The sequence below is a fragment of the Nilaparvata lugens genome, chromosome X (assembly GCF_014356525.2).
Source record: "Nilaparvata lugens isolate BPH chromosome X, ASM1435652v1, whole genome shotgun sequence".
In the NCBI taxonomy this organism is placed as follows: Eukaryota; Metazoa; Arthropoda; class Insecta; order Hemiptera; family Delphacidae; genus Nilaparvata; species Nilaparvata lugens.
The window spans coordinates 75,765,246-75,778,564 of record NC_052518.1 but is presented as its reverse complement, the minus strand read 5'-3'; the positions used below and the strand labels follow the sequence as shown (position 1 = coordinate 75,778,564).

General features: G+C 33.7%; 1 protein-coding gene across 1 annotated transcript in view; it reads left to right on the top strand.

Moving 5' to 3' along the window:
• The window catches only part of LOC111045301 (polyamine-transporting ATPase 13A2), a 144,538-nt gene that overhangs the window by 94,062 nt on the left and 37,157 nt on the right, over positions 1–13,319 (top strand). Inside the window, exons 21-22 of the mRNA XM_039442055.1 lie at positions 3,453–3,604; positions 8,186–8,364. Of these exons, the coding sequence (XP_039297989.1) occupies positions 3,453–3,604; positions 8,186–8,364 (331 nt within the window). The remainder of the gene's footprint in view (positions 1–3,452; positions 3,605–8,185; positions 8,365–13,319) is intronic.

The following is a 13,319-nucleotide window of genomic DNA, read 5'->3' as shown; positions in this document are numbered from 1 at the left end:
TACTTGGTTCATGATTATTTACGAATTTTCCATCTCCAATGGACCGTACATCTGGTTTTCAATATTGAATATTTTTTATCGTACTTGATCAACTTGTGATTACGAGGGTAGAATTTAAAACACTTTCATGATTTTCCTACTTTTTATGCATGCTTACTCTTCCTTAATTTGTATGTTTGCATGGTTTTCATCTTTAGTATCTACTGAATTTTCATATTGGACTGTTTAGATATGTAAATTCAACTAGTAAAATCGGAAGATGAGCTACTTTACAGAGAGAATCATAGAAATTTTGAACTCAACAAAGCCCAATGTATTAATTTTTTGATGCCTCAGCCGTCATATATATTTGCCTCAACTGTAGGTAGGCTATATTATCAACCTGGATGGAGAATATTAACTGTGGAAAACAGAAAACACTGCATGCTATGATTTTCAAGGAAATTGCCACTGTTAACACTATTGTAATCTATGATTCATCTCAGTTTTTGACATTCATGACTTATGATGAATTATAGCATAGAATTATGATCGTACACATATATTTATAAATATTTATTATATTATGTAATAGTATGAATATTTTAAGCACATATACAACAACAAAATTATGAGTTAACTATCACATTCCATTCAAAACATAGACAGCAATATGATGACCGTATTGTAATAGTGGCAGTATAATTAATACACGTAGAAAAATATTGTTTTCCTGAACTGGCAATGAAAGCTAAATAAATTGCTGTAATCAACTTGGTTGAATCTCAAACATTTTAATATTTAGAAGAGAACTAAAAAGTGTAAATTTAGTTTCAGCGCAAGTCAAAACAATAGACAACATTGATTGTTTCGAGCGCCATAGTGTAAATAAGATGCAACTTAGAAAGCAGTACTATTTTACTGTTTACTATGGTGAAGAGTCAGCCGCGCCGTACCGAGTCGGCTGTTTCCCCTTCCACAGCGTCAAATCAAATCGCAAATACATAATAATATAAATCAATGGATTCGCAATGAAAGTGGCTACATTAATTATTTGTCTAATTTTTCTTTAAAATTACTTGCTTCGAAGTTAATCGGAGAAAACAAAAAAATCAAATCAAAAATAAATTTTACCCTAAATTTTAACATATTTTTTTATCAAGATAACTGTTTATTTTATTGAAAAGATGAACAGAACTATAATTGTAGTCCATAATGCAACAAATCGAATGACGTATAATAGAACTGTTTGCGATCAATGGTTTCAGATATAATCGATTTCCCGTGATTACCTGCATTTTTCATGTTTTAGGTGGCTGGGGGGGAAAGCTCGAAGGGGATCTCTTGGGACTTTTGGGAGAATGACCCTCTGGGAGGGTTCTATTGATGGTGGGAAATTCAGATTTTATTTAATTTTCGGATCGAAACTGCTTTTTTGGACCTTCATTGACTGGACTATATAGGGCATAAATATATACTATGTACTATATATTCATATTGTATTGCATTTTGAGAAGTGAAATAACATTTATTCTATTCTATTATATTAGATACACTAGAAAAGGAAAATTCAGTCATAAAAGGTGACATAAATATTTATCTGCTTGATAGCAATAGAGTAACAGACGAATACCAGTTAATTATGTAAAGTTATGTAGGCCTACTCACCTGTTATACAAACGAGCCTACAAGAGTTACCAATATAATAATTATTTTATTATTATTAATAATAATACACGTTTAAACTTTTTGAAAAAGTAGTAAAATTTTCAATTTTATAACATAAAAAAAAGTTTGATTGAAACAAGCTTTTAATTACAAAATTTTTAAATAAGTCAAGTTGAAAGGTCCGAAAGACTAATCCGCGACTGGAGTCGTACGATTTGAGTCGCGCTATTGTGAGTAGTGCTTTACAAAAGTTACCGAGATAGACTTGAAAAGACATTCAGGAATCAAAAAATAGATACTTCAATGAAACTAGACAATTTGAAGAGAAATTCCATGGAGCCGAGTTGCCTCAAAACTGTTTACATGCCAGATTGACGGTTTCTTTGCAAATACATTATTACACGCAAGAATGTTTTCACTTATTATGAAATAAGTAAATGTTTATCTTTTCACTTTATGTAATGACCATTGAATCCAAAAATTAATTTTTGGAAAGAATTAGTCCCTAATTGAAATCTTCCCGTTTCACTGAATGACTCCTACATTGCAGAGATTCCAATGGAGGACATTTAGAAGATGTTATATCAAAACATATATTCACTTATTGTACAGTAAATGGTAACTTTTTTACACTATATTTATGACCATTGAATAGAAGAAATAAATCATATCTGTCAATAACTTATTTACTCTTCTTATCTTTGGTTTATTGTGATTTTACTATTATGATGTACACTTGTTGTCTGTTGTCCGTTTTGTTTTGCCATTATTTGGAATCGTCTCAAGCTCTTCATATAGTTGTGGCGGTGTGATATATTGTGTCCACTCATCCTGCCTAATATATCTTTTTATTTAGTGGTTCATACTTCTAGTTTTTATTAAATGCTTACCAGACCAATCAATCATATGGTTCCACAAGCTCCTTAATATTTTTCTTAATACTAATTTCTGCATTATTTCAGGTTTCTTCTCTTGTAGGTTTTTCAGCGGCCAGCACTCAGCTCCATACAACATTGCAGGACGAACTGTTATTTCATAATGTTCTCAATATTGTTTTCACATTGTTCATCTACATTCATTATTTAATGTTATAATAGTGAAGTCTTGAAATATTTTAATGAATGGAGATGTCTGCGATAATGTTTATGGCAGATTTTGAACTTTTTTGGGTTGATAAAACCTTCAAAAAGGCACCTAGTAGTAGTGGAACCACATTGATAGTGTAGGATTCTTACATCACTAAAAAAACCAACCTCATTTAGAACCGAATACCCTATATTGGAAACGCTAGATATGGATTGTGTCTCTTATAAGTAATCCCCCTTCCACTTGTCGAATAATATGAAATTATTTTTCATTGATTTGCAGTGAACCTATAATCTGAATAGTCACTCTCAATTGCGAATTCATAAAAGAAGTAAATTTTCTCAATATAGATTGAAGAGTTACGTTGCTGTCAAGTATATAATTATTTTTCATGATTACAATAAAAAGTCATTTAGTGCATAGATAAAAGTATGTAACTTTAAAAAATAGCCCAACATTGCATAATAAAAATAAGTTGAAACGAAAAGATTAGGGGAGGAAAATGAAACATTCCGACAATGAAGACAGAGCTAATATAGAAAATGCTAAACATAATATTATAGATTCATAATATACAATCAAACATAACATTTGAATGTCAGTTAAGCTGTGAATTAGGTTACTAGAAAATTGATTGTTTTGCTTGAAAATTTATGCATTACGTTATGATTTTTCTGATATATCTGCTCTTCTGCAATCTTCTGCTCTTTTGTTAATAGGTACACTCCAGTTACTCCAGCTGTTGCTGACGAAGAAATAGTTCTCAGCTGGGAAAATTCTGTTGTCTATGGCGTCAGTTGCTTCCAGTATGTTTTACTGGCATTCGTCTATTCGTACAACGACAGCCACCAAAAGTCGATGAGCAAAAATTGTATGTATTCATTCAAGCTGAACTATCTAACCATTGAACCATTTACCTAACACTTAATTTTTTTGGATGAGATCCAATACTTGATTAAGCGTGATTCCTTGAGTATTTATAATTAAAACCAACATGTACATAAGATTCTTGTACCATAAATATTTCTTATTCCTGAACACCACACACGCGCACACACACAGTAGATATATTAATTTTTCATATTCATGTTTAATGCACTTATCATATGTGGGTGGCGTTTTCCTATATCACTTTGACTTTGATGAAATGACTTTTTTCAGTAAGTCATTTTTAAGAGAATCCTGTGTTTGAAACCAAATTGATTTTTTCAGTCCCCTTTCCAACTTCATTGTCAATCTCAATTGTTACTTAAAACTCCTGTTTTCAATTCTTCACTATACTACTGATTAAACAAGTCAATGATTATTGGAGTATAACCAAACCTTCACTTCTAAAAATGTCAGTTCCATCTATCTGGTTTTGTAATTAACAGTATGGATTGTTTGGTTAATTGAAAATTCACGAGTTCAGTACGCTCGTCTTTATGCTACAGTAAATCTCATTAAAATTGTAAATTCCATTATTTCGTTTCAAATGAGATTTTTTACAAATGTATGAATACTAATCCACTTTAAAAAAAACTTCACTAATTTTGGAATGGAATAATACTGTCATTTTTTCTCTGACTATATTATATTATATTATTCAAAATGATTATTTTTGTAGTGTCATATTTGAGTGGTAGAAGGAATGGAAATATGCCTTGAAAGCGGTTGCTACCTGAGAGGGGTAACTTTCTATAATGAATATAAGTTACGGAAGCCTCAGCTGACGTCTTTCACTATCTCTATGGAGACAGCTAAGATTATGATGTTGATTAAATAAACAATCATTCTTTGTCTGAGTTTGAATGAGACGTTTTATTCCTATCTACTTAACTGGTGCCGAAACCAAAATATTATCTAGTATTTTTAGTTGAAGTTAATAGGAATTTTCGGATAGATTTTGAAAATGCCAAGGAGGAAAAAGGAAATTGCATCAAATATTGAAATTACTGGGAAAGAACCACCACTTATGGATGTGAAATGTCTCATGAATTTGATCGGATCAATTCAGGAGTTCCAAGGAGAGGTAAAAGAACTTAGTCTATTCTTGGAGAGAATGGATGCCATCCATTCTCAAATTATTGACAGCAATTTTGATGAATTAACAACTACAAACCTGCATTCGTTTTTCTTGTCTAGAATAAGTACATCAATTATGGTTGATTTGGGAGTATCGTTCAGTTCATCTTGGGAGGATGTTAAAAAAGCCCTTAAAGAACGTTATGCAGGTGCAAGGAAATCAGTCTCTGCAATGGCAATGAGAGTGTTGGAATTGAATCGTGATTTGGGAGAGTCAATTGGTAGTTTTGCCAATCGGTTATCGCAATTGGTTAAAGAATTGAAATCGAAAGTTTTAGATTCGTGTAATACTAAAGAGGAAGGGGTATGGAGAAATAAAATCTATGAAGAGTTATCAATGGAAGTTTTGTTAAGAGCAGCTTCGGAGCGAGTATGTACGAGTGTGAAAATTGCAAAACCTCAGTCTTTAGAAGAGACTATTCAAATTGTCAAAGATGAGGAGTCATATTGGAAAGAAGCTAGTCATAGACACTCAAATTGGAAAGTGGATGAGAATAAGAGAAGATATTCACTTAATAGTAGAACCTCTCCTGTTTATGGTAACAGATCGAACCAGAAATGGAGAACTGATGTAAAGGGATTGGTTACTAATGGGAAAGGAAATAGAAAGGAAAGAGAAGGGAAATTAGCACGAAACGAGTGTTGGGAGTGTAGGGAAGAAGGGCATTTTGCCAGAGAATGTCCTTACATTTATAGAAAGGAAGTTACCCCAAAAAAGAATTTTGGAAGAAGAGAAGTCAATGCTTTGAGGAGGAAGGAAAATCGCAAAAAAAATTTGGAAGGTAGTTCTGATGGAGAGAGTTTAACTCACTCCTCAGATAGTGAAAATAGCTGTTACCGTTATGAAAGTCAATATCGAGAGAAAAATGAAAAAGACTGGCCTGAATTGAAGAAAAATAAATCAACCAAATTATCGACAAAGAAAGGTAGGAGTAAAGATTGAGGATTTCGGATGAGGAATATAGGTAGCAAGGAACAAAAAGTGGATTGCAAAAAAGGAGAGCTACCTATATTTTATGTGAAGAGTTGGGATGTTTATTGCTTGTATGATACAGGATCGGACAGTACAATAATTTCGGAAGAAGCATTAATAAAAATTGATCATAGTTTGAAAATAGGAGGGTGTTCTTGTGAAATGTTAACTTTGACAGGAAGAAAAGCTTTAAAAGGGGAAGTAGATTTAAATCTGTTTGGATTGATTGGTTTTAAAAAAATTATGAGAGTTCATGTATCAACAGAAATAATGAACAACAAGTATGATGTGATAATTGGTTGTGATATGATGAGAGATCTTGGAGCTGCTCCTATCAATATAAATGGTCAATGGATAATCAAGTTGGGAGATAGAAATTATAAATCGAAAAATTCAATTGCTAAAGAAAAACATTTACTAATGGGTTCCATTGTGAGAGGAAATTGTAATGAACAATTTATAGACAAGGAACAAGAAAAATTAGCATTCTATATGCTGGAAAAGTATAAGGACACTTTATATAATGAAGGAGAGAGTCTGACAACAACAGGGAGAGTTCAGCACTCAATTCAATTAAAGTCATCGAAACCAATATTTATAAAAGCCAGAAGGTATCCACATGCAATGAAAAAAATCATTAGAGAACACATTAAGGATATGCTAGAACAGGGCATTATAAAAAAGTCTATCTCTCCATTTTGTAATCCATTATGGGTTGTACCAAAAAAGTCTTCCCCTGGAGAACCGCCAAAACATAGGGTGGTTGTAGATTTCAGAGTTTTAAATGATCAAACAGAGTTGGAGAGATATCCCCTTCCAAGGCTAGAGGATATGATTGACAGAATGCACGGAGCTAAAGTTTTCAGCACTCTGGATCTAAAGTCGGGATACCATCAAATAAGAATGAATCCAAGGGACATGGAGAAGACAGCATTTAGCTTTGAGAGAGGACATTATGAATTTACAAGGATGCCTTTTGGGTTGAAAAACGCAGTACCAACGTTTCAAAGGCTGATGGATGAGTTTTTAGAAGACATAAATGAAGAAGCAATACAAATCTACATGGATGATATCATTGTGTTCAGCAAGAATCTCAAAGATCATAAAGCACATCTCACACAGTTATTTGAAAGAATAAGGAAGTTTGGCCTTAAGCTGTCAAAGGAAAAAACTAACTTGTGTCAATCTGAAGTGAAATTCATGGGTCATGTGATTTCGGAAAGTGGAGTTCGTCCTGACAGCCAGAAAATTAGTGCAATAAAAGACATTCCAATTCCAAAGAATTTGAAAGAGATAAAAACATTTTTAGGCATGGTCGGCTATTATAGAAAATTCATTCTCAAATTTGCACAGATGACTGAACCATTAACAAACTTATTAAAAAGAGGTGTGAAGTTCCACATATCATCAGATGTTATCCAAGCAGTTGAAAAGTGTAAAGAAGCAATTTGTTCAACGCCTATACTTCAGTTTCCAGATCTTCAACAAATTTTTCACCATTTGAGTTAGTTGAGCATCCAGAGGAGCATAGAGAAGTGGAGAGAAAAATCATGAACGAGAAAGTTCGGAGGACAAAAAAGTATAATTTGGAGGTGGCTGAAGACATGAATAAAATAAAAGTAGGTGGCATAATCTTCAAGAAAAATCATCACAAGAGAACGAAATCGGATCATAGATTTGTTGGACCATATGAAGTGATTGATCTACTACATAGGAACCGAGTGGAGGTAAAAAAGCAACACAACAATGGACGAGGTAGACATGAAATTGTGCATTTGAGTGAGATTAGAAGATCGAAAAGGAACTATAATGAAGATGAGTAAGGAAAGATTTCCAAAATGTTTTTATTATGTTGTTTTCCATGTTTTGTTTTTATGAGTTCTATTTACATCTCTATAATAGAGATAGTAAAGACTGGAGGGGGGTAGTTACGGAAGCCTCAGCTGACGTCTTTCACTATCTCTATGGAGACAGCTAAGATTATGATGTTGATTAAATAAACAATCATTCTTTGTCTGAGTTTGAATGAGACGTTTTATTCCTATCTACTTAACTTATACCTCATATACTTCAGGGGCGTAATAGTTTGAAGGGTTTGTGATTTGTTTTTGAATCTGCGTCCAAACCCAAACCTCCTCCCCTGTGGTACCTGTATATTTCAACGTGCTATTATTTTGTAGTATTGTTCATTACAAAAGTCGTAGATTTTGGAATTCTGCATTATCACTCAACAATCCTGAGTATGAAATCAAGCTCCACTCATCCAAAAGGAATTTTTTGAATTTCTATGGAAGTATGGCATTGTTTGAGCACCACATTCATATTTTCTTGTTTTTTTTTCTTGAAATCTACATTTTTTAGACGGATATAACCAATTGAATATATTTCCAATTTTTTCAATACTTTCTATTCTAGGGACACTGTTGATATGTTTCTTCGTGATGCTGGCTTTCAACATTAGTCTTCTAGTCATTCCATGTAAGTTCTTATCAGAGCTCTTTGAAATGCAACCGTGGACTGAACAAGATGCATTCTTCCGTCTAGCATTGTTGGGATTTCCCGTATTTCACCTTGCAATCGCTCTTTTCATTGAGGTAAGTTGATTCTTATTTGTTTTGTTCGGATAACAATCTTTGTTTGATATGAATGAATGTGTTTCGTATTTTTTCACAATATTAGAATTAGTAATCAGAGATGTTGTAGAATTTTCCATGATAAAAAGAAATACTTTAATAGTTTGATTATAAAATACGTATTTATTCAACTCTGGAATGAATCTATATATATATATATATATATATATATATATATATATATATATATATATATATATACAAGGGTCTATATTAAAACTTAACAAACTGAAAACTTGGCATTAAGAGATCTAGAAGAATTGAAAATAGGCCTATAACAATCCTCGGTTAATTAAGAACTTATATGCAACATCTCAAGTAAATCAGTCCAGTAGTTCAGACGTGATGATGCGTCAAACATAATTTTCCTATCCTTTACAGGTGTATACGTGTATAAGCCAGTCCTTTCCTTCATAATAGCATAGAATATGATAGATAGATGGATTATATATCAGTATCTTTGAATTAGAATAACTTTTGAAAGGTTTGAGATATCGATGTGCGGTTTTCACCATATTTTCTCTTGAAATCCTGTATCGAGATCATATATATCATATGACCACCTTCCAATTTATAAAAAATTGAAGTTGGATTCAAAATTTCATCTCAAAAATGGTGGACGAAATTTTGGTTGACGGGAAACCTGTTTTTATTATTCGAATAGAATTCCCAATCATACATATCTTCTAATTTCCCTTTTAAAAGAAATGTTCAGCTGCTTCCATACAACAACTGGGAGCATGACAAATTGAAAACTTGACAAACTGAAAACTTGATGTAATCAAATCTTTATGAATCGAAAATAGGCCTATAATCATCCTCAGTTAATTAAGAATCTATATGCAAAATTTGAAGTTAATCAGTCCAGTAGTTAAGACGTGATTATGTGTCAAACATAATTTTCCTATTCCGTACGTGCATAAGCCAGTTCTTTTCTCTATTGAAGTATAGATTATTATATTGCTTTGGCCTGTGATCTGTATAAAATGTCCTGTAACATCTAAAGGTGCGACCACACATGCTGAACCGAACCTTGAACCGCGCAGCAAACCGTGCATTCCGCCGAACATCGCACCTTTCAGCGAACATGAGCATGTTCCATAAAGTTAAAAATCAGCTGTTAAACATTCGCCGTACCGTACTCCGAACCATTCGCCATGCCGCTCGCCTCAGTTTTAACTGTTCGCCGTACCGCACTCCGAACGCTGAGCTTTTCAGCCAATCAGAGTCCTCCATTACAATTTGTCGTGCAGTTTGCTCTACAATTTTGCCTATCCATCACAAGTGTAAACATGCAAACACGTTCGCGAACATGCATACAGAAGTATATGGGCCTTTTTTTATTTTGATTAAATTCATGTTTTGGATAATTCATTGTTACGAATGATAAATTGATAGGACCTTAAAATATTTTCTAATTAAAAAAAAATAACTTCTGGAAATATAATGAATGGATATACCGAATTGACAACCCACAAATACCAATATTGAAGTATTGTTGACCAAGAATTTAGTACAACGACAATTCATTCAACTAATTCTATACTGTTGAAATTATAATCATTTTTTATTGTTAATCAGTTCCATCAACTAACCATGAACTGACTGAAATAAATACTTCAATTCTCATGTATTTAATTAATAGAATTGTAAAAAAATCTAAAGTGTGGGTCATATCTAAATTCACAAAGAGTTCCATTGTTGTTGGCAAGAAACATGTTATTCAATGCAGAAATCATTGTTATTTTACTAAATGATAGGATAAGTTAAATAGTTTCCCTTTTAGGGGGAGTTTTGACAACCCACAAAACTCATTTTTCATTTGAAGAAATATCGAAAAGGTGCATGAGACCTTATTTTTTTTTTTTGTTCAGCTTGCCAAAATACCCCTCATTTAAATATTAAAATTTTCGACTGACTGTACACTGAGTCAATCATTCTATCAGGGCTCGAATACTTTTGGAATTGTAATTAAATAAGAATGGAAGAGAATTATTTATATATGTACTGTAAAAATATCAACACCTTTATTCAAAGACATATTAACTGCATGCGTATTCATATTGCCGATACAGCATTGATAAAACTATAGACGTTTATTTAGCACTTTGTCTCAAAAAACTGTTCTAGCTGAAAAATTTATAATCCATGCCACGTTTAGGCCTATACATTCAAAACTATGTTTTTTCTAAAGGTGCATTTTCGTTTGTGCTTAAATTTCCGCAGTTGACGACGTCAAGCATTGTTGACATTCATATTGTCCAAATTTCAAGTGTTCTAAAACAGCTGATCAAATAACTTTTCTTTTTTTACTTTCCTTGCCCTATTACTATAGGTAAGGAAAGTATTGCTTTCCCAAAAAAATTAAGGTACCCTTATTTTAAGTGTGTGTGTGTGTGTGTATGTCTGTGAACACGATAACTCCGCCATTCCTAATAAACCGATTGACTTGAAATTTTGAACTTAAGGTCCTTATAGGATGAGGATCCGACAATAAGAAATTCAATAAAATTCAATTCAAGATGGCGGAAAAAAATGGCGGATAATTACTAAAAAACCATGTTTTTCACGTTTTTCTCGAAAACGGCTTCAACGATTTTCTTCAAATTTATACCATGGATTTTTAAACCAGCTATTTATAGGTCCTATCAACTGACATGGGTCTCATTTCTGGGAAAATGTCAGGAGCTCCGTAATATTCTTGAGAAAAATGGCGGATAATGACTAAAAAACCATGTTTCTCACGGATTTCTCAAAAACGGCTCTAACGATTTTCTTCAAATTTATACCATGGATAGCTATTTATAAGTCCTATCAACTGACATGAGTCTCATTTCTAGGAAAATTGCAGGAGCTCCGTAATATTCTTGAGAAAAATGGCGGGTAATGACTAAAAAACCATGTTTTTTCAAGTCTCAAAAATGACTTGACCGATTTTTTTCAAATTCATACCCTGTATAGTTATTTATCAGCTCTATCAACTGGCATGAGTCTTTTTCCTGAGAAACCAATGGGGGTTCCACCCCATCCTTTAGAAATGGACTGTGTAACCTCCTTCTCGTGCATGAGGTAGGTAGGTGAGCAGTTTATAAAAAAAACACTTAGTCGAGATATTTCATCTGTAGAGCAGCTGTTTCGACGACTTTTAAAAAATCATCGAATTCCACAATTTACATAAAGGAAAAATTACTCTGATAATAATAATAATATACACATATACAGTAGTCTGATCGTAGTTTCAAATATGTTGCCGCCAATCGTCATTATGTTATTCCCCTAAATTATTCTTGTTTAAGAATGAGGCTTATTGACCGAGCTAAGATTCAAGTCGACGGTTTGGCATTTCTCTTAATGTTTAAATGTTTGAATGTTTAAATGTTTGAATGTTTAAATGTTTTCATGTTGCACATTTACGGTGAAACGCGAAAATAGATTTCCATGAAATTTGACAGGTGTGTTCTTTTTTTAATTGCGCGTCGACGTATATACAAGGTTTTTGGAAATTTTGCATTTCAAGGATAATATAAAAGGAAAAAGGAACTTCCTTCATACGCCAATATTAGAGTAAAAATCAGACTATAGAATTATTCATCATAAATCAGCTGACAAGTTATTACACAGATGTGTGGAGAAGCCAGTCTATTACTGTATTTCCATAAGGTCTATAGTTTCAATCAGGTACTTGTGGATGAGAATACTGCGTGAGGTATACTGTTCACAGAACTACTAGTAGTTCAATGAGCAAGGAAAGTTGTGTGAGTGTACCACACCAGATTTTTTGTCTTTATTATTGAAGAATCAAAAATTTCTAATAATATCAACATATTGTCATTAAAAAGTATAAAAAAGTTTCAAGTTTTTATTGGGCCAGTTGAACATAGAAGTTACATATAGCCAAGTCACAATTCACATTAAATAAATATACAATAAATTGCACAGATACAATACATACAATAGACAATAATAAATAAAATAAAACAGATCAGTAAAAGCAAATTTACAATTAGATCAGATAATTTAGTCTCCTGTACTTGGGTATCAATAGACAAAAAAAGCATTATATTAAATTGACTAGGGTGTTGTGATCAGCAGTAATGAATTCCTCTACTGAGTAAAATGGATTCACAATCAACCAGGATCTAAGTACTTGGAGAAAACGTTTATTTGGCAAGGATCTAACTTGAGTTGGTAGCAAGTTATGGAATTTGTAGCCTATCACAGGGTAGCTCGACTTGGAGGAGGAGGAGGAGGAAAAAGAGGAGGAGGAGGAGGAGGAGGAGGAGGAGGAAAAAGAGGAGGAGGAGGAGAAGAAGAAGAAGAAGATTAAGCAGGAGGAAGAAGAGGAGGAGGAGAAGGACTAGGAGGGGAGGAGGAGGAGGAGGAGGACTAGAAGGAAGAGGAGGAGGAGGAGTAGAAGGAAGAGGAGGAGGTGGAGGAGAAGAAGAAGAAGCAGCAGCAGGAGGAGAAGGACTAGAAGGGGATGAGGAGGACTAGAAGGAAGAGGAGGAGAAGAAGAAGAAGAAGCAGCAGCAGAAGGAGGAGAAGGACTAGAAGGGGAGGAGGAGGACGAGGAGGATGACTAGAAGGAAGAGGAGGAGAAGAAGAAGAAGAAGAAGAAGCAGCAGAAGGAGGAGAAGGACTAGAAGGGGAGGAGGAGGACGAGGAGGATGACTAGAAGGAAGAGGAGGAGAAGGAGGAGGAGAAGAAGAAGCAGCAGTAGCAGGAGGAGGAGGAGAAGGACTGGAAGGGGAGGAGGAGGAGAAGGACTAGAAGGAGGAGGAGGAGATGAAGAAACAGGAGGAGGAGGAGTGGTGGATGAAATGGGGTTTTCCCAGGGTGTGCAAATATTTTACCTCTCAACTAGCCACCAGTCTCGCTTTGCTCCCATCAATGGCTTTTATCCAGAATGGCCTTAT